General features: G+C 38.9%; 1 protein-coding gene across 2 annotated transcripts in view; it reads left to right on the forward strand.

Annotated features, from left to right (window-relative positions):
* Nucleotides 1-238: 238 nt before the first annotated feature.
* LRP5 (LDL receptor related protein 5) overlaps nt 239-27,339 on the forward strand; it is a 121,438-nt gene continuing 94,337 nt past the window's right edge. For both annotated transcript variants that reach the window (XM_083348957.1, XM_083348958.1), the window contains exon 1: nt 239-549. In XM_083348957.1, coding sequence (XP_083205083.1) covers nt 453-549 — 97 coding nt within the window. In that variant the 5' untranslated portion in view covers nt 239-452. The remainder of the gene's footprint in view (nt 550-27,339) is intronic.

The raw sequence follows: 27,339 nt of genomic DNA on the forward strand, positions 1-27,339 counted from the left end.
TGGGCAACTTTTCCCCCGGGCTCCACCTCCGGCTGCTGCTGCCGCCGCCGCTCCTCCTTTCTATGGGAGGTGACTTGTTGAATTTAAAACCTGAAGGGCGAACTTCACACCTGGCGCTTTTTCCTCAAAGCAGGCGCGCCGGCCCAGGCGGGGGACAGCGGCATCTGGGGGCGAGCGCGGGTGTCCCAAGCCGGGAAAGAGGCGGAGCGCCTCCTTGGCTTCCGTTCCGCTCCTCCTCGGCTTGGATTGCGGCGGGAGGCTCCCACCCCGATTCCCATTCCCTCTTTCCCAGAGCGACGGCACCGACGAAGACGACGACGACGAGGAGGAGGAGGAGGAAGAAGAGGAGGCGGCTCTGGGGAGCGCCGCCTCCTTTCGCTGCCGAGCGCGGTGCACACGGGGCATGGAGCCTGCCTGAGCCAGTCCGCGGGCAGCTGCCGCTGCAGCACAACATGGAGGCGGCAGCGCCGCCGCCGCCGCCGCCGCCGCTTTTGGTCCTGTTCTTGCTGGCCACCTCGGTACTTCGGTGCAACTTGGGGTCCGTCGCGGGTACGTTCTGCGGCCCCCCCTTCCCCCTCCCCCTCGCCGGCTGTTACGATCCCGCACTTGGGGAAGAGGGGACCCTATTGTTGTGGAGAGGGCAACTTCTTGGCAACTCGGGAACGGGAACGGAGGAGGCGTGCGTGGGGGGCCGCGAGGGCGAGCCGAGTGGGCGGGTGGAGAAGCGCTGCGCCTGGGAGCGCGCATGGCGGCGGGAAGGGGGCAAGGCTGGCGGGTGGGGGTGGCTGTAGCCCGGGCGAGTAAAAGCTTCGGCCGCCTCGTCTTAGGGGAGACGGTGCAAGGGGAAGGATGGGTGTCTGTATGTATGTCAGGGCAGGAGAGAAGACCGACCGACCGGACCGACCGACCGACCGGGCCGGGAAAAGGCAGGAAAGCGCCTTAGGTTGCGTCTCCTCCAAAAGCACAAAGTTCCGAACTTAAAAGCCGAGGGCGGTTCCGTGCCGCCTTCCCCCCTCCTCGGCAACTTAGCATTTCGGGGCGCCTGCCTTTCTTCCCAGGAAAGGATTCCCTTGGCCTTTTTTTGCGTGACGAGCTCAGCCCGTGTGCCTCGAAAGCCAGACAAAAGTTTTGTGTTGTTTTTTTTTTAACTTTCCTAGCGCTTTGCGGCCTCAGCCGCGGAGATTTCCCCGGAGTTCGGAGGAGGCTGAATCAAACTTTTTGGCATCGGCTTGGCTGGAGGGGTTGGGAAAAGAGCAGATCTAATTTCCTTTTATTTTAATAGTTGTAGCCCAGGAGTGCGGGGGGGGGGGGGAGAGAGAGAGAAGCGGGAGGAGAGAAGGGAGACTTGCCTGACTTGTGTGAAACGTAACACTTGGCAAAACAGACTTCTGGGAAGAGTTGGTCTGTCTGGGGGGTTTACCCAGACAAAACTACAGTGAACATTTGTTCCCTTCCTTGACTAGAGGGAGTGATCAGACAATCACGTACGTTTCCATATGCAGTCATAGTCATTTTATTCCACTTTTTAAGAAGGAGTTTCTGGCTTGAGTTTGCTGCAATGTGCTTGGCAAGTATGTGGCCCGATCTTCAGTTAGAATCATTACTCTTGGATATAAATAAAAGAGTCCCTCTCCCTCCTTGTTAATACACTACTCTGCATTGATGCAAGAAGTACAGGAAGATTTGAGGAAAGATGCCAGAAGGGTGTGTTTCCTTATGGGGTCTTCTACATCAATAAGGATATAGGGTGTTTTTCTTATTCATTTGTAGTTGGTATTCCATGTGCTGGGGAAATCATACATTTTGTTTTGTATTCCATTTTGTTTATAAAATCTCCTGTGTTCTTGCAGCAATCCCCAGCACTACCACAAAAGGAGTGTTATGATATTATGGTTCGTCAGGCAATCAGCCAGATGTTTAGACTGAATTCAGAGGTTTTTATCCACCTATCCAGTTGTACCCAAGGACCTGGAATAGGAAGATGTTGTTTGATGGTCTTGAAAGTTATTATTATCTGATCACAAACAGTGTGAAGTTACAGCTGCCAGTTCTTTATCTAATGTTGGCCTTTTAAAGCATCAAATTCTTCTCAAGAGCCTAGGATGTTCTAATGTATCAACAGATCAAGCAGTGTGACCTTTTGCAATTCACGGATAGAATTTTTTTTTTCAATGTGCAGGTATTTTAAGTACTGTCCAAGATTTTTTGGTGTGGCATGCTGTGTGCCAATAATCACTAAGACCATCACAGCTGCTTTATGCTATAATCTTTCAGTTTAGATTTTTAGATCTTGATGCTTTGTGATATTCTCCCGATTCTTTGTCTTCTCTACTATCTCCTCTTATTATCAGTTATCCACATTTTCTTCTTTTCAACCGCAGTTAAATCTGGTGTGTTATGACCCAAGAACTTTGTATTCAGAAACCCCACAATTTTTTAACATGCTCATTCTTGAGCACCAATGTTTTATTACTGGTGCATGATAATTTTTACAGATGTTCTAGTGAATAAGTTGGGTGACTGTTACACAGTTTATATTCAGCTTGTGCAATCTTTTTGCACAAGCTGAGTATACTATATGATCTACTGTTTCTTCTTTGCACAATCTGCAGTTTAAATAATTTGGTTTTACAATTCTGGCCTTGAATGCACTAGTTCAAATAGCTTGCTCTCAAGCAGCCAAAATCAAGCCTTTGGTTTCTTTTTTAAAAAAATGCTTCAGTTGTAAGCCTTTGCCAGGTTTTATCTTTATCCTCTTTCCCCTTGCTCTTTTGTAGAAATTGTGTCTGTGTGTAAACCACCCAACTCCAGTAGACTCTGACAATTAAACAGTAATTCAAAGGCTGCTACCAAAAAGGGAGTTTTTTGCTATTACTTGCAGGAAAAAATATTTTTATACATAAGAACCTATCAAATAGCGTAGTGTTTGTCTTCAGTTTAGCAGTCCTCAGCAAACTGAAGTTTTGACACACTAATGAATGTTAATTGTTGTAATTTTTCAATTAGTTGGAGAAATATACTTGTGGCTAATAGTACATTCTCTTAAAGTAGTTATTACTGGTATTCCCCCTTTTCTTGAAATCATCTTTACTTACCAGAATTGTTATTTAATAGGCCGTTGTGTTTGGTTTGGAGATTTGACTTGTTTTTAGATATACAATAACATCTGTGTGCAGCTTTAATTTTAAACAAGAAATCCTTCACACCTGATAATTAGGAAAAAAGGCTCAATATTCCTGTAGGGTTTTAAGTTAATTGATCCACTAGTTCATTCTAGTGTTTAAAAAAGTAATTATTGTGGTTTTTAAAATGTTCCTTAGAGAGAATCATAGAGTTAGGCCAATGAGTCCAGCTCCTTACTCAGTGCAGAAATCCAAGTGAAAATATCCCAGACAGATGGGTTGTCTAGCCTCTGTTTGAATGTGTCCAATGAAGAACAGCTCACCGCCTATCTGGGAGACCAGTTACACTGTCAAGAAGCTTTTTTTTTAACATTCAGCCAGAATCTGCTTTTCTTAAAACTTAAACTTAATAATTTAAATCTTAAGAGTTTTGAGTTGTAGGTAAAGGTAAAGGTTCCCCCGCACATGCGTGCTAGTCGTTTCCGACTCTAGGGGCTGGTGCTCATCTCCGTTTCAAAGCCGAAGAGCCAGCGCTTGTCCGAGGACGTCTCCGTGGTCATGTGGCCGGCATGACTAGACGCCAAAGGCGCATGGAACGCTGTTACCTTCCCACCGTAGTGGTCCCTATTTTTCTACTTGCATTTTTTACGTGCTTTCGAACTGCTAGGTTGGCAGAAGATGGGACGAGTAACAGGCGCTCACTCTGTTACGCGGCACTCGGGATTTGACCCGCCAAACTGCCGACCTTCTGATCGACAAGCTCAGCGTCCTAACCCACTGAGCCACCGCGTTATTTAACCCAAAGAATTATTTCTAATCTTTATGGTGTCATACTTACATCAAAATAACCCCAAATAGCCATTGTTCTTTGGCACCTAATTTAAATGTTTTATTTATTAAAAGTGGACCCTGAACTTGGGAAAAACACAAGGAAGAAAAAAAAGTTATAAATCATTTTGGTTTGCATTAATGTATCCAGTATCAATGGGTTGTACAGTTTCTAAATTTGGTAGCAATTCAGTTAAAGTATATTTTGAGCAATTAAAGAAGGAATTTCTTTGACATAAAAATGTTTGTCCATGAAATATACACTAATTACAGTCAAGTGGAGGAATTCATCGTGGCTTTTAACTTAAGAAAATTTTAGTCCTAACTATTTGTTTTAGTTAAAACAATATATATTTAGTATATATATTTTGTTTCTTTCTGGAATGTTTGGCATAAGAATTCTACAATCCTGAATTCATTTTCGTCTTTAGTTACAGTACTTAGAGAGTTTTCTTTGGAAGTTGGAAGTCAATTATTTTTTTTTCCAATTATTTGCTTAGTTTGCACTTCTTTATCAAAGTGTGTTCAAACATTTATTCATATGCAACAAGTTACAACGTACTTTTTTAGGTGGAGGGTAAAAAAATGGATTCTGTTTTTCCAGAATATTTATATATCCTATACCAGGGGTAGGGAACCTTGGCTCTTTTATGACTTGTGGCCTTCAGCTCCCAGAATTCCTGAGTCAGGATGCTGGTTCAGGAATTCTGGGTGTTGAAGTCCACAAGTCATAAAAGAGCCAGGATTCCCTACCCCTGTCCTATACTGACTATAACAACAGTTAGTCCTTGATTCACAACAGTTCATTTAGTGACTGTTCAAAATTACAACAGCACTGAAAAAAGTGATTTATGACTGTTTTTCACACTTATGACCATTGCAGCATACCCATGGTCACATGATCAACTGACTCATGTTTAAGACAGTTGCAGTGTCCTTGGGGGGTCATGCGATCACCTTTTGTGACCTTCTGACAAGCAAAGTCAATGGGGGAAGCCAGATTCACTTAACAACTGAAAGGCTGTAAAATGGGACAAGTCACTTAACAACTGTCTCACTTAGCAAAAGAAATGTTGCGCTCAGTTGTGGTCATAAGTGAAGGACTACCTGTACTAGCAGTATCTACTTATAGAGAAATGTTTGGTAAACATTATATTTCTCTCAAGGTAAACTTATTCCTGTGATTAAACTTTCATGCAGGATTTTTAACAATTGTCCTAATTGGTGATATCTATTACTTTTTTTGTTTCATAGAGTAATTTAAATCAAGGCTGTAATATTTTTTAAATAGGCAGGAAAACATCTCAATTATAAAAATTTGAATCTGGTTTTCTATTTTTCTTCATGTTGTACATTTAATACACACTCACTCACTCTTGATTGATACCTACTGGTTTTAAATAGAACCTTGGGGAAGACACTCAGCAAGATCGTTGATTTGAAACTGTGTTTCTCTCAGAAATAATGTTTCACTGACTGTCCTTCCTCTTGTGGTCTTCCATAGTATTCTGAGGGAATTCTCTGCCATCTAGATAGAGATATGGAACTTCAAGGAGAAGGAGACTTGAGAAAAATCCAGTGCTCCACTCTTTAGAGCTCTGCTGGATGTATCAGTAAAATGATACTTTGGTATAAAGTTGGTAATACTTAATAATGTTTCAGGATTCAAATGCAAATTCCATATGACTGCTTAGTTTTTAAAAAAATTATCATGAGAATAAGGGTTTGTTAGTCTTAATTGGTATGTATTACTTCCATTATTGGAGGTAGTGTGCATCACAATACCAGTTGTTGGAGATTACAAGGGGAAGATTGCTGCTGCATTTAATTTGTAAGTTTCCTGCAGGCATTTATTGATTTATTGATTGGTGTGGGAAAGGAATGTCAAACTAAATAGGCTTTTGATTTGAAATAAGGGGACATATATTCTTAACCAATCTCCTAATCTTATACAGAATAATAGAATAACAGAGTTGGAAGGGACCTTGGAGGCCATCTAGTCTAATCCCCTGTTCAAGTAAGAGACGCTATACCTTTTCTGGCAAGTGGTTGTCCAGTCTTTTCTTGAAAGCCTCCAATGATGTTTTGAAGATCAGAAAAAAGTTTGAACAAACTATAGAAAGAGTGCAAACCATAATCTGAAGATGTGTAAAACAGTGTTGAGCAGATTTATATTATCATGAATCAGTTGAAGATTATATAGGTATCTCTTTGTGGGTAATTGAATACGATTCAGATGTCACTCAATTTAATCCACTTAATTCATGCATATTTAAAATGGATATTTAAATGCAGCTCACATAAGGTAAATCAGTGATGATGCTCAGTTTTATACAGTATCTCAATCTCTGATAATGCCATGGAAGCTTTTTCCGGGGTACTTGAAGCTGTGATTTGAAAATGATGAAAAAAAATAAGCTTAGAAGCAGCTCTAGCAAGACCAAGTGGCTTTTCAATGATGTACTATCTATAGTCCTAGTATGATTTATGTTGATTGCTTATTTAGTATCCTATGACCATCACTGAATATTGTATCTTATGATTGACGATGAATGTATTTTATGATCATAATCATGATGTATCACTTGTTGCTTGTATGTACAGTGAGAGCTTATACACTGGAGACAAACTCCTTGTGTGTCCAATCACGCTTGGCCAATAAAGAATTCCAATTCTAATTCTAAATAGTTTTTACAATGAGAATTGCCATTGCTATGAAATGCGATCCCGTAATGTGTCACTTTATGACTACATTACTTAGTGATGGAAATTCTGGTTCCAATTACTGTAAGGACTACCTGCACTCAGTCCATCCCCAAAGAAAGAAACTGCATTTCTGAATATGTTGATTGTTAATAGATTAAAGAAAGTGTAAGTGCTCATTACCTTGTGTCTAAAGCCTCCAAAGGGTGGACTGAGAAAGTTGTGGTTGGATGTAATTGAGGAGTTTCTCAAAAGAGAGAATTTATGCCTTTAAAAAGAGAAATTAAGAATTTAAAGAACAAAATAGAATGCTGGAAGTAATTGTTGGATGTGGTGGAAACAGCAGTGACTTGCCAGAATAAATAAGGCCTGGCCTCCCTTCCCCCCCCCCAAAAAAAAACTAAGGAGGGGAAGAGTCGAGAGCCTGGCATTTGTAATTTTGTGATGAGACTCTATGGTGTTTGATGGGTATGAGAGAGTTTTTAATTTTTTGTATTGTTTAACTGAGTTTAGACACGGTCCAACTCCAATTCTGTTATTTATCTGTTGCTACCTGCCCAGATTGTGTGACAGAGATAGAGATTGCCATGTCCACTGAGTAAAATATCAGTAGTTCCTAGATAGACCAACTGCCCCAAAAGCTAATCGTGAAAACCTAATTTTTTAAAGGGAAGAATCTTTGGACCAGCTTCACTTAAGACATGAATCTCCAATCTGTTTCTGAAAAATATCTTGAAGCTCTCACTGCCCTTGGACTTTTCTTCGATTTCACTCCCATCACAAGAAATAGGATATTGTCAGTCATGGTGGGAATGGGGAACTCCTGGCAATAAAATACGTATTGACTATCCCTCCCCCCCCCACAAAAAAATTGTTGAAATTCATCTGAAAGTCAGAATTCATGGTTTGATATACACTGACATCACATTTGGGAGGGGAATTTAATTTACTTGCCTGTTCTAGATTTAACTGGCTATGTTTGCACAACACAGAAAATATAAACAGTGAATAATGACTCAAAGTGGCTAAGATGGAAGTAAACAAATTACACTATCTTGTGTGAACCAATTATCATGTTTGTTTGTTTTTATTTATGAAGGAAGCCCCAACTATGATTTGTTCATCAGGAGTCTCTTTAGCGTGGCTAGATGTGAGATCACAGAAAAACTTTTAATGTCCAATCCACTTCTTTTCTGGATAACAAATATAATAATAGTTGCTAAAAAAAGTTTCAATGTGGGCAATTTTACCTCTGATCACTCATTGTATAAATGAAAAATGATGATTTGTTGAAACCTACAGTATATCATGAATCTATAGCAAAAGCAATTGGGTTTTGTTTCCTAGTCCATTTCAGTGAAGAAAAACCAAATACTATGTTTCTTACTAACCATCCAGGTGAATGACTGCAGTTTTCTTGGCAAGAATTTTCAAAAGTGGTTTTCCATTATCTTCTTCCTAGGGCTGAGAGAGACTGACTGTCCCAAGATCACCCAACTGGCTTTGTGCCTAAGGCGAGACTAGAACATACGATCTCCCTGTTTCTGGCCTGATGCCTTGACCAGTGCTCTAAACTGGCTCCCATACTAACCAATTAACTTGTGAATCATCTGACAATTTCCTGAATTTTATTCTTTTGTTATTTTGTAGCAAAACATATGCTGCATATGAAAGAGAGCAAGAACACACTCATATAGATATAAAAGTTCAATTTTGTCTAGCATGTTAGTAAAATGCAACATTCAGTCTATAGAAAATGTACATACACCTAAGAGGATTTCAGTTTCTAAATATGGATTGTATTAATGTGGATGCTTAGTGCAGTGTATTATGTGCGTATGTATTTTAATTTGCTCCCTTTTCCTCCTTCTTGCATCTGGCTGTATAGGTATAAAATGAAACATTGAGCTCCTGCTTTTTAAAGGTATATTTACTATATAGAGATCAGAGATACGTAGAAGATACTATATAGAGATCAGAGATGTAGAAGCTCAAATGCAGGGGTGTCAAACTGCTGTCCCGCAGGTTGGACGCATCACACGGAAGCCAGGCCCACCCCATTGCCGGCAATGGCAAAACAGTGCCGATACGTCACACGACGTCACGGGTTTGACATGTCTGCTCTAATGTATTTGTATTATTGTTGAAGATTACTGATACCTAAGCTTATGAAGACCAGGAGCTTGAATGTTAGTAATACTTGGCTGTTTCTTTTGCTTTGAAAAAGTAGCATGGTACAGTACGTTGGGAAATTTAAAGTTCAGAAGTAGACATAATAAATTAAATGGGCTGGCTAATACATAAATTTCATCATAGTTCAGTATTATGAATGCGAGCCAAAACTTTACTTGAACTCACATTGTTCTTATACATAGGCAAACTATCTGAAGTGAAAGCAAGCATCTTTATTATAATGTAGAACTTGAATAAAATCACTTTTAGTCTGAAGTGGAAGCCTTTAGTGCGCATGGAGAATGCTAGATATGATCATGTAACCTAAAAACTGTGTGTTATCTAAATGCAGGATTTATGAAAAGAAGTATGTCTTGGCATTAGCCATAAACCACACTTTTAAGAAGACAGTAACATTTGGGTCAGCTGAAATAACATTTATCTCTATCCAGGAGCTCCTTACAGTGTCACACATACAGAAAAGTAGTTTTCAGCTGGTTCAGATGCCACTTTCACTGCAATCACCTTTTCATGTGCTCTCTCATACAAATATTAAAAAGTAATTTGTGGTGAGTTCCTTTATAAATTTGAGCAACGTATGCAAATAAGGCATACTCTGAACTAAGTTTTTATTAAGTTAAGCAACTTTATGCCCTTCATATTAGCTGATATTAACATCAGTCAGCATAGCCAATAGCAAGGTATTGAAGAAATTGTAATACGTAATCTGGAGTATACCCTATGCATAAACTGGCATTCTCCCTAAAAGATTGTAACTAAATCCTTTAGGGTTACAAATACTTATTCCTGACCACTTATAAAATATGAAAAGTCTTTCAATTGCTATATAGCTGTGAATAATTGAAAATTTGGTTATCACAATTGGAAATTTTTGGGCTTCTACAAGCAGATTTGATTCAGATGTCGCCTACAGTCTTCCAAAGTCTTGAGGGTAGTTCTTAAATCCCATGTTGGTGTTGAATGGTTACTTGAGATACAGCAGAAAACAAATAAATTGAATACATGCAGAATAATTATGTTGACTACATATTGCATTTGCTTCCCTACCCAACAGTTTTTTGTCCTGGCTCAACTCACTTTTTGGAGTAAAATACCCAATGTGCTGTTCATTTGTGGTGTTTGAAGGAATTGCACAGGTTCAGCATAAAATAACTACACTGTTCTCTCAAAATTTACATTCTTTTTTCTTTTGATTTGTAAAAATAAAAGGAATGTTAAAATTAATTGCTCATTCATCTTCATCTTCAAATAGCTTTACATACATCTGTTTCTACATTGTACGCAGACTTGTTTGCATTTAAGTCACTTCACCTGACATTTAAAAGAGAGAAGAAAAGAAATATATAATAAGTAATTCTCTATTAGGTGAATCCCTCATACTGGTAGTTCCAGTGTACATGAATTTTGTATCAATCTTAACTTTAGGTCTACTTAAATGTAACTTGAACAAATATTAAAGTATTTGAACAAATAAGTTTAAAGGAGTTTTGCAGTGCTATGCCACATTGCATGGATATTGAAAAATGAGAGATATGATGAACAGGGAAAATACAGGGTTTAGCATCTGAACACATGTTGAGATTTAGGGAAATGAGACCATTCTCCTATATATATATATATATGGTTTGTGGTTCTTTTGTCACTCAGTATTCTTGTGATGGTGTTCAAAAATTGTTTCCTTAGTAGAAGGGAACGTGGATACAAGTCAGTGTCTTTCAGTATTTAAAGTTTTGCAGGGCTTAAATGTCAGGAGTTATATTGAACAACAGCAAAAGTTGTGTCATCAAATACACAGTATAAACACCCGTGTGAGGATTAAGGTAGACTGAAAGAAAATTGTACTTCCAGGCAACCTCATGCCATCATTGAAGAAGGCTGTTACCAATGAAAGTTTGCACTGTATTCATTATGGCATATCTGGGTGTTATTATTTAAGCAGCATATAGTGAGGTATAAGAAGAGTAGAGGAAACAGGTTCTTTAGTGTATAGTTCAGCAGAAGTTAGTCATGTTTCAGTCACTAGAAGCTGCTCTGTGCGACTTAACATATTGAGGTTGTATGATTTCTCCTTCTCTTCTCACCTGCTTTTTTGCCCCTTGATAGTCAATTCAGGAGTTGCTGAATTGGTTGATCTCATAGGAGTGGTAACACTGCATTTCTTGATACATATTTAAGATATCTGTTTTGATATCTTAAAACTTGCATACATGGCAAATTTGAATATCTGATGTCTGATTTAAACATATTTCCAATTTATGATTTCAGTGATTAATGCACCAGTGTGTAAGTTAATAAAATGATGCATTTAGATTGAATGCTTAAAGCAAGGTGCTTGTTAATGGTGAGACTGCAGGCCTCTTGTGCCATTCATTTAACAAGGGAAAAAAAGGAAAGCCTATTCTATGACCTGATATATGCCAGAGTTTAGTGATGAGAATGTAGAGAATCCCTCAACAATTAAAAGCATTCAAGGAAGGCCACTATGTAGTCTGCAGTCCTTTCCAGAGCTCATAATATTTGGAAGAATACTATTTTTATATATCTCACTGTTGCTGCTGAACTTGTTATTTCAGACTGGAAGGGGTAACTGCTATATGCAGTGTCTGATCTGTTGTATCTCTGATCAGCCTCACAATCCTTTATCTAGAGGAGGGGTGTCAAACTGCCAGCCCATGGGCTGGTTGCATCATGTGGAGGCTGCACCCACCCCAGCTCTGGCAATGTGAATACGGCAAGTTTGACACCCATAATCTAGAGGTTGCTTCTCCAACTGTACTTTCTAGAATGATCATATGACCATGTAGTGCAGAACAAGAAATGACTCCTTTACTCTCTTCCACCTCCACCCCTGTTTTTCTGGGCCTATAAAGTTAGATAGAATTTGGTGTTCATACATAAGCCCACTTCAAACGGTCAATAATTGCATGAATTGTATGAAAGTTGTTGGGAACGTGGGCTGTGCTCCATCCACTCACTTTCTGTTGACGGGAAATATCTGAAATAAAACAATGTTTAGTTTATGAAAAAATAAAAATATAAATTCTAATTATAAATATAATTATAAAAATATAATTAAAAAATAAAGTGACTAGTCAACTAAACATTTTTTTTATTTCACAGCATTGGGAATCTACTCCAATCCCATAGAGTATTATAACCATGGTTAGCCATATGTAGTCTCACATGATCTTTATCTGTTTCTTCAGAATTAGAACAAGTATTCTTGTTTCCTATCTGCTAATAATGACAGCATGCTTATAATATCTTTCATACAACTGTAAATGTGACTTCTGAATTTTGACAATGCAGTCATAGACAAGTTAGAGGGAGAAGCTTGAATAATATTCTGTGGGATGTTTGCAATCAGAACTGGATAAAAGCATTGCCTTACTTCACCTATCCTGCCACTCCCATGAGAATCCAAAAGCTCCTGTTCATAGGTGCTGCACTTCCTTAATCAAAGCTCAAATACATGTAAAAGATCCAGTGAGGAATGAGGGCTGATTCCAGTGCAAAAGGCATGGCTTGATTCTTTTATGCTACCCTATAGTGGCTCTACAGCAGCCTTCCTCAGCTGGAGTGCTTATTAATCTCCAGTTAAGTAGGACAACGCAATTTGGGGAACCTGAGATTAAAGCATAATGCAGATATGAATGGGTTGGTGCATAAATAAACACTGAGGTTCACCTGCATGTGCCAAGCTTGTGCATCTGGGAAGTCTTGGTCTATCCCATGGTTTTTTAAAATAATGTCTGTCAGTTTGCTGTGAGCCTGATGGTGGTTATGGTGCTGGGGAGTGGTTGTAATTCTTTTAATTAAAATAACCACATAGGCAAGCCTATTAACAAACCTGTTAAGCAGCATTAGTAGATATGAGAAGGCTGCAGACACCTTAAACAGTCCTGGGACTATCTCCTATTTCCTTAAATGACAAACACCTGAACAGCCTTGTTTTTGAAGCTGGAGTGGGGGAGTTTGGACATTCCAGCAAACAAATCATTTGGTAGTGGTTTAAAAATAGAGGTTTTCAACCTGGTTTCATTGGCAGTTTTTGCAAAGCCATAATGTAAATAAACAAAGGCTTATTTTAAGGAAATAAGTAATTCTAAACTATGATTTACTATTGGCCTAATAATTTCAACTGCAATTTAGCATGTTTTCTAATAGAAAAGCATAGATTATTGTGGGTCCCTGGCTTATTCTTATCCACAACCAAGTCTCTGATCAATTTACAGTAGTTAATCAAGCCATGAATAGTTTACTACTTTGCAATATTAGTTTATCCACCATTGGCTTCAATCATGACTTAAGAATGCAGCCTATGTCTTAAGGACATTTTGAAAGGGCAGGCTTGGATTTTTTTTCTTTCAGCTCTGCAACAGACTAATAATATATAATTGCTATTGTTAATTTATAATACATAGTTAGCATATAAGCTTTGTAAGAGGTTTTGGGAGAACGTAACCCTAGCATAAAGCAAGGGAAACTTTATGCTAGGGTTCTTTTCTCCCAAAACCTCATAAATTCACATGAAAGTCATAGAAAAACCAGATTGCGGGATATACTGTGAAATATTGTAACTCAGGTGCATTGACAAATGTGCTCATAAAATTTTAGAGCCTTCTTAAACACAATGTTATTCAGATGTGCTTTCTTTCTCGTGTCATTTTTTTTATTGAAAAGTTTCACAGTACATTTTTATATAGAAAAATAAAAGAAAAAACTCCCTCCCCCCTCCCCTCCCCCAACTGTCCCCCACCCTCCCCTTCCCCCTCCCCGACTTCCCAGAGCTGAATACAGGGTATAAACTCACAAACTTAAGCTAAAATATGCTAACAACAAAAGTAAAACATTAAATTCTATCGCACTTTAACTCTCCATAGTCATAACATTCCAATTTACGTCTGTATTTATTATTCAAATATATTAACACTCCTCTCATATAAGCTTTACTTGCATCCCAAACCATCTCAATAGAAGTACCCTTGTACATATTCATTTTAAAAAATTCTTTCATCTGTTTTTTTACACTCTTCCACATTTTCTTGATATCTAAACAAATTTTCATTTAGTCGCCAAGACCGTCTAACTCCATTGTCTTTTTCTATTTCCAACCATACTGGACTATGATCAGATATAGTTCTTGGACATATCTTAATCTTCTTAATCCAAGAAAAGAAATCATTGGTAATTAATACAAAATCAATCCTGGATAGGGATTGATGCCTATCAGAAAAAAAGTAAAGTCTTTTTCTTGCATATTTCGTTCTCTCCAAACATCTCTCAATTCCAAGTCATCCTTCATCTCAAAAAATGATTTAGGCAATCTAGCATGACTTGGTGTACTTCGAAAGAGGCCTCTTTTGTCCAATTGTACATGCAAAACGCCATTCCAGTCTCCCATAAAAATACAAGATTTGTAATCCCACTGAATAATCTTACTATGTAACAGTTTATAAAATTCTCCTTGCTGTTGATTAGGAGCATATATAATCCAACTAAAAGTATTTTCTTGCCTTCCATAAATAGTTCAATTATAACATATCTTCCTTGTTTATCTGTTTCAATCAAACTAGCTATTAAAGTATTCTTGACATAAATAACAACTCCATTTTTCTTGTCAGGAGCAGAGGCAATAAATTGTGTACCCAGCCTAGAGTTTATCAGATACTTTTGATCAACTGCTCGAATATGCGTTTCCTGTAAGCAAATAACATCATTTTTTAATTGTTTTAGATAGTGAAATACTTTCTCTTCTGCGGGGAATTTAATCCATTAACATTCCAAGTTAGAAGCTTTGTCGCCATCTTTTGCGACCTGAAGCTTTTGGAGCGCCTCATCCAAAATCACCTGCACTCTCTTCGGTTTCGCTCCTCCCACTGCTTCACTATAAGTAGGTTTTTGAGATGTAATTTTGGCTTTCTGTTGTTCTTGCTCTTGTCTCATTCGTCTGGTTGCAGCCCGTGTCACTCTTTGGTCTCTAACTTCTTCCATTGGTACCGAAATCTGATCCACTCCTGTAGTTTGCTGGGATTCTCTATCCTTCAGCTGAATAACTCCTTCAGCTCCATGTATACTCCCCCTTCGTGGCTGACGTTCTCCTTCACCATTCCTCCTTTTACGTTCCGAAGGTGGTGGGGAGCCTGCCTTCAAAATATTAGCATAGAAATCTCGTGCCTGCAAAACTGTGTTAAGACGATATTTCGTGCCTGCGTGCATCACCACCATGCCTACTGGAATTTCCCATCTAAACTGGATATCCCGTCTCCTTAATTCTTCTGCCAAAAAGGCAAATTCTTTTCTTTTCCTTAAAATTCTTGGAGGAATCTCTTTCAGAATTAAAACTTCTTTCTCTGCAACTGTAAATTTATTATTATAGAAGGCTTGAATAACCTCATTTCTAATTGCTCTCTTCGTAAAATAAACCACCACATCTCTAGGTAGCTTTCTTTGTCTTGCAATCCAGGAGTTAACACGAAATATTTTATCTATATCCACCATAATATCTTCTGCTGAATGCCCCAAAACCTGCTCAAGAGCTTGTGCCAATATTTCTTTCAGAGTTTCCTTAGGATCTTCTTTCAAACCTCTGATTCTCACAGCAAACTCCATTTGGCGATACTGTATCATGGTCACATCATCATCAATCTTTTCCATCACAATTTCAGCATCCAGCATTTTAACATCTAGCCTCATGTTGTTTTGACTAAGTTCTTCTACTTGGTCATCCAGATGTTCAATACACACTGCCAGTCCTTGAAATGCAGCCAAGATGTCTGCCCCTATCTCAGTATTCTTCACCTCAATAAGTTCAGCTATTTCTTGGGATTGTATTTTTAAAGCATCCTGCAAATCTTTTATTGTTAAAGATGGTGCGGGTGCGGGTGCCGCAGGAGGAGGCATCAAAGCCTGTAATGAAGACTGCTGAACTGGCAAAGCACCAGCACTTCTAGGAACTTTAGTTGGTTTGGAAGCCATTTTAACACCGCTTATTTCTATTGCGCACTTTCACTTTCCGCACCGCTCAACTTTTTCCACGAAATACTCTGAGTTAAAGTTCAAATACTTGCTATTACAGCATTCTCCTGCACAGCTCTGCCTGCATCCAAGTAATCCACAATTCACTATCGATGGCAGGGATGGTTGCAGCGTCCTGCTCTGCTCCAAAGCCTTGGAGCAGAGGCGTCCCGGAGTCCGGAGCAAACTCAGGCTTCGGGGGGGCTCACACCCTTCAACCACCAGAGTATAAACTCTGGTGATCTAGGGGAGCTCTACCCCTGCCTAAGCGCTCACCCCCTCCTCTTCTCCCGAGGAGCGGGTTTCCGAGCCGCCAAACAGCTGATCGTCGCTGTTTTTGGCGGCTCTACGAAAAACAACGGGGCTGACAGCCAAAACGGCTGCCGTCAACAGAGCCTTGCCACCCGGAAGCTCTCTCGTGTCATGTTTTATATACTGTACAGTGAAAGCATTTTTTATTTTATTTTTCACATTTCTGAACCTCCAATCTGCCTCAGAGACTCTTTTTCTTAATTTTCTCCATTTTTTTTCTCCAGCTGGATTTCTAAGGCAAGTGGTTATCATGTCAAAGGGGCAAAATGCATCATGACACTACAGATTTTATTAGCATTTTTATTATGTTACACACAGTAGATTTACTTGGGTTAAAGAGTCATTTTAGAGTTGAGGATCCTTGCTAGCTTTAGCACAACATACTTTGTTCAAATTTGTTTCCAGCGTTAGAGGTCCCTTTTCATTTTGAGGAAGGGGGTTGGACAAAATGGTGATAGCTATTTTGATCCCCATAACAATGGTTTGTTTGCAGGTATTGGAGTAAGTAAGCAAGGGAAGTCTGAACTTCATGCAATGCTTTGCACAAATAAAGTTAAGGGAAAGGTTCCCCCGCACATGCGTGCTAGTCGTTTCCAACTCTAGGGGCCGGTGCTCATCTCCGTTTCAAAGCTGAAGAGCCAGCGCTTGTCCAAGGACGTCTCTGTGGTCATGTGGCCAGCATGACTAGACGCCAAAGGAGCATGGAACGCTGTTACCTTCCCACCGTAGTGGTCCCTATTTTTCTACTTGCATTTTTACGTGCTTTCGACCTGCTAGTTTGACAGAAGCTGGGACGAGTAACAGGCGCTCACTCTGTTACGCGGCACTCGGGATTTGATCCGCCAGACTGCCGACCTTCTGATCGACAAGCTCAGTGTCCAAATCCAATGCAGCATGAATTTATGTTTGTGTACAGAATGCAAGATGCTCGAAGGTATAAAATCTGGTTTGTCAAGAGACAATTTCTTTATAGTGATGAAACAGTTGCTGGTGAATTTGTTATGGCAAGGTGAATATTTCAAGGAACATAGGAGGATTGAGGCAACAAAAATGTTCTTTGTTTTTTCCACTAGTATTTTCACAGAGAAAAGTGGATTTCAGTGAGTTTGATTTTTTTTCTCCCCCCACATCTCCTTTTCCCTATTTAGCAGCTTTGAATTAAAAGAAAACCAATCAAAGGAATGTGCTGATAGTCTAGATCTTCACTTTGTCCTCCAGATTCACTTATTCTTAGACAACAGGGAGACAGACCTTTGGAGGCAATTATTCAGCTGGCACTCCAGTTCTGGAGTCTATTGTTCTCTAGTGTAACAAGTGTTTATCTTGAAAATAGCAGTCAGCAGGAGCCATAAGTGTTTCTGAATTTGGATGTATGCATATATATGTAATTTTGCATTTCTAAAGACAAATGACTGGTAACAGAATACTTTTCCAACTGTTCTCCTTCCTGAATATGCCATATCTTCAGTGCTTGAGTGTCTGTTCCGGTGTACTATTTAATTCCCAACTTTACTGACTGGTAAATAGGAACTACGTTAATACAAGAAGTAAATAGAAGTGCTCAATTAGGTTTTACTACATTTTGCTTTAACCTGATATATCATCATCTTTTTATTTTTTGGTTTTATACATTTTCAAAATGCAGCTTCTTTTGTTTTTTCCAGTATGACAGAGCTTGTTTGGTTTAAATTGGAGACGGATTTAACTAATAGTTAAATTGCCTAGTAAATATGAGACCAGTTATGTTTGACTCTTTATCTTTTATTTCAGGAAAGCTAGAAATTCAGAAACTATCATAGCAACTGATTTAGAATAAATTGAGTATTTTGTAATCTCCCACATTTCATCCTAAATGTGGATTCTGTGACCAGTGCATTAGCCTCCTCATTTTTTAAAATATCTTATAGCAGACCTTTAAAGAACTTTCACAGTATTTTGTGATATTTAAATTTGTTTGAAAATTATTATCTTAGTATGGATTTCAGAATTTTTCCTTAGATCAATACAACTTTTTGGATTTGACTTTTTTTTCACACCTGAATTGTCTGCTTTTTTCTTGTGATTGGTTCAAAAAAGTATTCTGTGTTTCATTAATCAAACCAGACTGCCTCTGTCAATTTTGGTAGTTACGCATGATCTGGCCAGCCTTTTCCTTTTCAGATTCTGACATACATTCAACAGTAATGAGTTTTCTTCCTAGGACAAGAAATCTATTTATTCCTCCCCCCTCCCATGTGTAAGATAATTGCAGAATACAATGAAAAGAAGGGAGAAAAGATAATGAGAATCAAGGTGATCTTTGCTCATTTCAGCAAGTGAACTATGTGAATTGATTCGATTTGTTTTCATTCATACTGAATGGCCAGCCAATGTCTCTCTTGTTGGTAATGTGAATTAGGATTATGTATTCCAAATACAGGTAGTCCTCAACGTATGACCACAACTGAGCCCAAAATTTATTTTGTTAAGCGAAACATTTGTTAAGTGAGATTTGCCCCATTTTATGACCTTCCTTGTCACAGTTGTTAAGTGAATCTTTGCTTCCCAGTTGAATTTGTTAGAAAGTCACAGAAAGTGACCATGGGATATTACAACCATCATAAATATGAACCAATTGCCAAGCGTCTGAATTCTGATCACGTGACCATGGGATGCTGCAACTGCCATAAGTGTGAAAAACGGTCATAAGACACTTTTTTCAGTGCCGTTGTAACTTTAAATGGTCACTAAATGAACTGTTGTAAGTCGAAGACTTCCTGTAGACACCTGTTTCTTTTCCGCTTAATTTTTGCTAAATTCAACTTCTGTTACTTCTGAACTTGGCAGTTTACATAGTACCATTAAAAATATTAATTTATGTAACAGAAATTGGAAATTTGCCATATCACAGTAATTATGTCCAAATAATGAGCCTTTTGGGTGAATAGGAGGAGGCAAATAAGTTTGGCAAGAGAGTTCAGGGAGATATTCATAACAAGTATTTCCTCTAGCTAGATAGTGCCAATAGTCCTTGGCTTACAACCGTTCATTTAGTGATCAGTCCAAGTTACAATGCCACTGAAAAAAAGGTGATTTATGAACATTTTTCACACTTATGATCATTGCAGCATCTTCATGGTAACATGTTCAAAATTGGTGAGACCCAGTCTTGTATATGGTGCCCAGCTTTAGACATTGGATTTTATGGACTTAGAGAAAATGAAAACTAAAAAAAAAACATTGAGGAAGATTGGATACTGAAAACCAAATCCTGTAGAGCAGACATGTCAAACACAAGGCCCGGGGGCCGGATCCGGCCCGCGAAGTGGTTTCATGCAGCCCGTGAAGCCATCCTGGAAACAGTGAGGGAACGGCCCCCACTGCCTTGGCCCTGGCCCAGAGACCCTCCTTCTGCCAGAGACCCTCAGATCTGTCCCACTCCTGCCCAGGCCCCCATAGGCACCCTTGATGCGAACGATGTAGAGCTGGCCACGCCCACCCAGTAGGCCATACGCACTCTAGCCACGCCCACCCAGTAGGCCACGCCCACCCTGGCCATACCCACCCGGCCCCTTGAGGGAAACCGCAATGCTGATGCGGCCCTCAGTGAAATTGAGTTTGACACCCCTGCTGTAGAGATTGAAGGGTCTGAATAGTTTTAGGTTTGAGACAAGAAGACAGGACAGGCAATAAAACACATTTTTAAGGGGAATCCCTGACATATGTTGAATGGGTGGCCATATAAATAATGAAAATATTAGTTAGTAGTAGAATAGTAGAATGTGAAAAAAATGGTGGGCTTCCTTTTGTCGGGTGGACCAAGTCTGGACATGCATCTGTGAAGGATCCTTGAACTGGGATTTCTGCACCGCAGAGCCATATAGTTTTATGACCTAAATTTAAATGATAAAATCAAAACTGAATATTACATATTAGGTGCCTACGCATCTTCACTACTAAGACTTCAATCCTTTTGTGCGATTTTCCCTTTATGTCTGATTTGCCAATTAAATATTCTGATTGACTTTTAGAAATCTCTTCAAATTCCGTGGTAATATAACTTGGATCTAGAAATGTCATTAAATAGCAGTGTGCCTTTCCAGTTTGAAAATAACAGGTATAAATTGAGAAGACGCAGTGCTATTTATTAATCAAAGTATTTCACAAGAAATTGCTCTTTTGACTTGCTTCATTATGAGTTACTGTAAAATGTTAGTAATGCTTGGTATTGCAAGCTTTGGCCAAAACCTGGAGATGAGGGAAGAAAAATGTGTTATTAATAAAAGTAAAGTACAAGATATATGAGGACGTGTGCATGTATTTGGTACATAAATTCATAGGGATTGGTGTTCGGTTGGGGGTGTTAATATTTTTATTGCATTAGTTTGGACTGAATTTGTCACATTTAGGTGTCTGTGTGAATAATACGCTAGCCAATAAACTAAAGGAATTACTGTTTTTAAAATAAGCTTACCGTACTTTGTTTTGGAATAATTCAATTCATTCCATATTTTAAAAGGTTCCAGGTGCCATAAATATGCAAGGAATGGTATTCCCTGGACATCTGTTTATATTTGTGTATGTGTGTCTGTTTTTGTGTGTGTGAGTTAAGTATGATTTGGACAGTAGTGTAGCTAATAATAGATTTTATGATAGGAGGGCTTTTAATGACTGTATTGAATGATGGCTTAGTTACCATGGAAAATTTGACTTTCAAAAGCAGTATAAGATGTCAGGAGATAAAAGACTTTACAAAGGAATGCTTGTTTCAGATGTGATCTTGTTTCTAATTCCAGATGTTTCTTCTGCTCACCCAAAGAGCTTGACTGGGTTTTAGGATACTTAGACAGGTATATTGCTGTTAGAATGCAAAGCTGGAACTGAAATTAATCTCATATATAAAATGTTGCTTAGAAAAATACTTAAGCTAGGGGAAAAAAACTGTAGGGTGAAACTTTGATATTTTATTTGGGTGCATTTTTGTATTTTCTTATAAAGGTAAACATACTATATTTTTAACTTTTTTGAGCTTTTGTGTTTTATGACTTGATTCTGTATTCTCAAACAGTCTACACTGTACATGAAGAGCATAATTAAGAGACTCAGAATCATTAAATAGACATTGTACTAACATAAGGGGACAAGTCATCCTAGAGAAGGTTGGTTTTTATGGTCATTCACTGCCAACTTGATGACATATGATCAGTACAGTGGATATCATAAGAGGATGTGTCTTTTCTTTAGAGACTTAACATTTTAAGAAGACTTTTAAGCTGGGACAACAAGTTCTTTAAAAAAAGGTATTTTGGGTGAAATGAAATAGACAAACTGTTGTAATCAGTTCTAAATTGAGGAAGAGGTAGAGTCCACACCTCCTCCTGATCCAAGGACAGGTAGAACAGAGAGGAGACAGGCACAATGCTGGTCAACTAGACTACTAACAAGGAGGCAACCTCGCCTCTCATGAAGGCCTGCACTGGTGTTGCCTACATAATCCTGCCCTGAGGACCTGAGCATTGCTAGAGCAACTTGCCCAGTTCTGTGCCTTCTGTGCTCGTGCCGTGTATCCTGACCCATTCATCTTGTGGACTGCTTTCCTGGACTTGTCCATTGGACTCCGTTACCCAATGACTCTTGCTGTACTGAGGTCGGAATCTGGACTTGCGCAATGGGGGTGTTTTCTGAGAATCTGTTTGGGGGGGTTTAAATAAACACCTGTAGAACTCTTCTTGTATGTGTGTGGGAAGGGGAGCAGGGGGAGCACACTGTTAAACTAATTGTGCATCAAATTTAGCAAATAATTTGCTGTTATTCCATGGAAGGCTTGGAGTTTTCTGATACTGCCCTCCTTCCCCACTACAAGGAGGAGGGACCTATTGGATGCATCCACCCCAGGTGTCTGATGGACACAGCAGAATTCCACAGGGAACTTGGGGGTTTCTTGAAATTCTGGTCCATGCTTCAGGTGAGTCTTGGTATAGAGAATAAGGGAGGTAAGCTTGACAGAAGTGCACAGGAACTGTTACCTGAACAAGAGGACTGAAATGTTATTTAAATCCTGGCAAACCAAATAATATTCATAAGCAGCTGAGGCAGCTTGATTCACTGAGTATATCACACAATCATACTTCAAAGATTCTGTTATTATAGCCAATCTCAATAAGTGTAATTCTTGTCATCCTGTAGAGTTGATTTTCTGGTCTGGTGAACCTACTGGCGCTGACATTTAGTCACAGTTTGGACTAAGTGGATATTGGCAGTCTCATGGATCATACCTAAATGCAGTATTCCTTATTTATCATGATTTATGGCCTGCCCACCTGGTATATTGGGCATGTTTCAAGTCCTTTTGGAAAAGCAGTGTAATCTGGTGGGCCCTATAACCACAGGTAGTCCTCAACTTGCAATATTTCATTTAGTAACTCTTCAAAGTTATAATGGTACTGAAAAAAAGTGATTTAATTTTTTTTACATGACTGTTGCAGTATCCCCATGGTCATGTGATCAAAATTGAGTTGTCAATTGACTCATATTTATGATGGTTGCAGTGTCCCAGGGTCATGTGATCTCCTTTTGCAACCTTCCGACAAGCAAAATCAGTGCAGGTTCGAGTCCCACCAGGCTCAAGGTGGACTCAGCCTTCCACCCTTCCGAGGTAGGTAAAATGAGGACTCAGATTGTTGGGGGCAATAAGCTGACTTTGTAATAATGCCGCTTGGGGGTGTGTGTGAAAGCCCTAATAAGCAGGCATATACATAGAATGAAGGCTACTGCTAAGCTTGTAAGCCGCCCTGAGTCTTCGGAGAAGGGCGGGATATAAATGGGATTTAAAAAAAAATCAATGGGAAAGTCATATTCACTTAACAATCGTGTTATTTGCTTACAACTGCAATGATTCACTTAACAACTTTAGCAAGAAAGGTCATAAAATGAGGCAAAATTCACTTAACAACTGTGTCACTTAGCAACAGAAATTTTGGGCTCAATTGTGGTCATCAATGAAGTTCTAATGGAATACCCCAGAGTTACTGAGAACACCTGTTCTAAAAGATTTGATGCAGGCCTGTTTTCCCTCAGGCACTAGGATCAGAGCTCTGACATTTTTATGTAGGTTTATAGCTCTCAAAGCCATTTGTTTAATAACTGTTCAAAGCTACAATGACACTAAAAAAATGATCCATGACCATTTTGTTTCATACTTATGACCACTGCAGCATGCCCATGGCCTCATGATCAAAATTCAGACACTTGGTAACTGGTATGTGTTTATGACAGTTGCAATGTCCTGGGTGCGTGTGTGTGTCATGTGATCTCCTTTGGCAACCCTCTGACAAGCAAAGTCACTAGGGAAGCGAGATTCACTTAACAACTGTGACAAGAAAGGTTGTAAAATGGGGCAAAAGTCAATTAACAGCTGTTGCTTAGCATTGGAAGTTTTGGATTCAATGGTGGCTGTACATTGAGGGCTACCTATATGAGGGGACTTTGACTTGGATTTTGTTTTGGTAATTTTTACTGGATTGGGATATGTTTTGATATATTTTAGATAGAGTGAAACTGAAGTGTTTGAGAAATAATATGGGAAAAAATAGTTCGGAAATTATTTGGGGGCTGTTTGGGAGCATACCCACCTGAAGAGCACCTGAATCTTCTTTTTCTTTTTTAGACTTGTCCAGCAGGTGTTTTGTTTGTGCCCCTTTGAGTTCCAAAGTACCTTTTTGGAAATAAATCCCAAATAATTTCATAAGCATGCTGTATGTATGTATGTATGTGTATATATATGTGTGTGTGTGTGTGTGTGTGTGTGTGTGTGTATATTGTGTAAATTACCAACAAAGAATTAAAGGAGACTGAAATGCATTTCTAACTCATTAGTTTTCATCAGTCAGCCATACCCTTCTGAGATTCGAACCTGGGCTGATTGCATCTTAGGCAGTGTATTTACCTCTTGAGCCACGGGATCTCTCTCGCTCTGTTAGCTTTCTGCAAGGGGAGATATGTGTCAAATGTTAACTAATTAGATTACCAATCTAATGTTAACTATTTAGATTATATATATATATATATATATATATATATATATATATATATATATATATATATATATATATATATTGCACATTTTATAATAAAGTGTATTACATACTACTTGGAATGGGGTGGGCAACTGACACATTACATGAAACCCTCCACTGCCCTATTTGAGTCCTTCTCCCAGCAATCTTCTGGTGGGAAAATAGCTGATTTTTTTTCTTCTCTGGGGCTGCAAGATTAGCAAATATTTTTGAATTTCAACTTAAAAGAGGCAATTTTAGTATTTATTTATTGGATGTATGTGCTGCTCATCTCAACTGGAGAGAACTCTGAATTTTACTTTTTTGGGAGGTCTTTTGCTCAGTTCTGAATTTGTTTTGGGATTTCAGTTGTTTTAATAATTAGGTGTCTAGTGATAAAGATCACATGAGCCCCAAGAGAAATACTTTAATAACAATGAAATGCTGAATAACCACAGAAAATGCTGATTTTTTCCCCAATATTATTAACTACTCTATTCTAATCATGTTATGGGTTTTACCCAGTAGTGGGATTCAAATACATCAGGCATGTCAAACTCGCGACGTCACGTGATGTCGCGCGACGTATCGGAGCTTTTCCCCCGTTGCCGGCAATGGGGTGGGCGCTGTTTCGTCGTGACGCATCCGGCCCGTGGGCCAGCGGTTTGACACCCCTGAAATACATGAACAACTGGTTCTCTGTGTGGATGCTACTTCCAGAAGTCCTTTCTGGGCCTGGGCAACAAAAAAATTAGCTACCAACTGGTGCAAACTGGCTGAATCCCACCACTGGTTCTACCTTCTTTGTCATAACATTCTTATTCTAAAAAAGTGTTTTCTTTTTTTGCAGATTAGGGTATATTTTTTTAAAAAAACAAAAACACCCCTCCGGTCTTGAGAGATAAATTCCAACTTCTCCTTTGAAAATATTTGTAGAAAATATTTAAAGGAGGACAGAAGAGAGAAAAAAGATTTCTGCATTTTTGTGATAATGTAACTATGGATGGTACATTGTAGATGGAAGAACTGGTTGGAGTAGTATGGATGTTGGGCAGGAAGATCAGAATTCTGATAGTGTAACCTCAAAAATTCCAAACCCTGCTGATGACAGACAGAGAGAGTGGTTGTTTTTATTACCTCTAATGCCATGCAAGGCTGCAAAGGAATTCATGGAAAAAGGCTCAGGACATTGTCAACATGATTATTCTCTGAAAATAAAATACAACTGGATCCAATCTGGAATGGCAAGAGAAACCAGAAAAGGAAAGATCTAATTAAAAAAAAAGAGCTGGATCAAGCTGGGGATTGCACTAATCAGAACTATTCAGAAAAAAGCTGTGGTTGGGCAGCAGCTCAGAAGGTTGCCATCTGCTCCATTCTTAAGATTCCCATCCTAATTATGTGACCCAGAGTTTCTCATGCACATATTCACACAAGTACACAAGAGTGCTATCCAGGGCAGAAACATAGCCATACACAAATGCAATTGATACATGCTCTCCCTAATTCGACCCTCACACAAACACAGGCAAGCAGACACATAAACAGATTTGATTAGTCCTGCAGGGTAAAAAAAAACAACATACATGGATACATGTTATATTGTCACACTGAAGAAAATAGAGATGCTTCCTATGGCCACTGCTGTAATCTACATGTTGCCCCTACTTTGTTTATTACTGCAGTTGTTGAACTGGACAATATTATATCACAAGTTGGGAATTTATAGCCAAATGGGGAATTTTTCTTCATTTAAAATAAGATTTCTCCCTCTTCTCATGTCTCCTTTTGATCCTTTCTGCTGTCAAACTTCCCCTGGAAAAAAAAAAGCAAAAGGTCTTTCCCATGTCAAATATACCCCAAAAGAAATACAATCCAAAGAATCCTATGATCCTAAGGAAACCCCCCCCCCCTCTGTAGAATTGGGAGCTGCAGTCTTAAGAAGAGTGGGAAAATGTGTGGTTACAATTACTACAAGGTTGTTTGTTTTTAAAAAAAACTGCTTTGTATGGCAAATTTGGTGGAAAAAGAGTTAATTCAAACAACAGTGGTGTGTGTGTTTAGGGGGGGGGCTTCTTTTGAAATGTATCACAAATTTCTTTCTCGAATATAATTCTGCTTTAGTGGAGAACATACTGATTAAGGTCAATTCGGTCCTGGTGACATCTGTTCCCAAAGGATTGCTTTGTGTTCCTGGAACTACATGAAGGGCGATTCACAAGTTTCTTTTCTATTGTTGTTCATAAATCCCAAGTGCTGCTTTCAGTACTACAGAGACAATGTCTGTGGGGTTTCTAAGATGAGTCTTTTTCTGCAGCCACATGTGGCATAAGCCCAGTTGTGATTGATGCGTTACCAATTTCAGCCTGTTTCTTTTGAACTGATTGGTTAATTTCTTTTTTTTTAAATCAGTGTTAAACAAAACTTAAGACTGGTTATAAAAATTCCTAAGGCTATGTCAAAGATTCCCTCTTACCCCACCCTTTCCACTTTGTTATCATGTATATGCTTTGCAGGCTTGCATTGTGACCACATAAGCTCTGCTTTTGTTAAAATAAAAGCATTTATGTCTTAGTAATAGAAAGCCTGAAAAATATAGCTATGTGCTTTGAAGCCAAAGATACTACGGATTTTCATTTCAGGTCATCTGCTTTCTCAGCCACTTTTGCCTGGCCATTATTTTAGAACAATTAGAACATTTCAGCCAGGCAGAAATATATTTTAGGAAGAGCAATACCTAAAAGGCAAGGAATTGTTCTTTTAAAATGGGACAAACAGTGCTTTCTCATTTCTAGCCGCTCTTTGCTAAACTGCATTTTTAACATATTATATATGTGTCTCTGTGTGTGTGTGTGTTTTAAACAAACTTGCAGGATTGTGGTTAGATGGGGGAGGGGCTTAATGTTGAAGCCAGGCTTGTTGATTTATATATGGGCATTTAATTTCACTAGGGCCACCTTACTTTCTGGGAAAATAGCAAATCAGAGCCTTTTCATCTCTCTATTACCTGTATGAGTCCTTTTTGAAAAGAGAAAAAAAAGCAAAATTCTACTATTCATCAATTGTATCAATTTTCTATCAATTTTGGGGGGAGAATGCTTTGCAAGCTGGAACTCTTGAACATGTGCATA

This window comes from Vipera ursinii (assembly GCF_947247035.1).
Source record: "Vipera ursinii genome assembly, chromosome: 1".
Classification (NCBI taxonomy): domain Eukaryota; kingdom Metazoa; phylum Chordata; class Lepidosauria; order Squamata; family Viperidae; genus Vipera; species Vipera ursinii.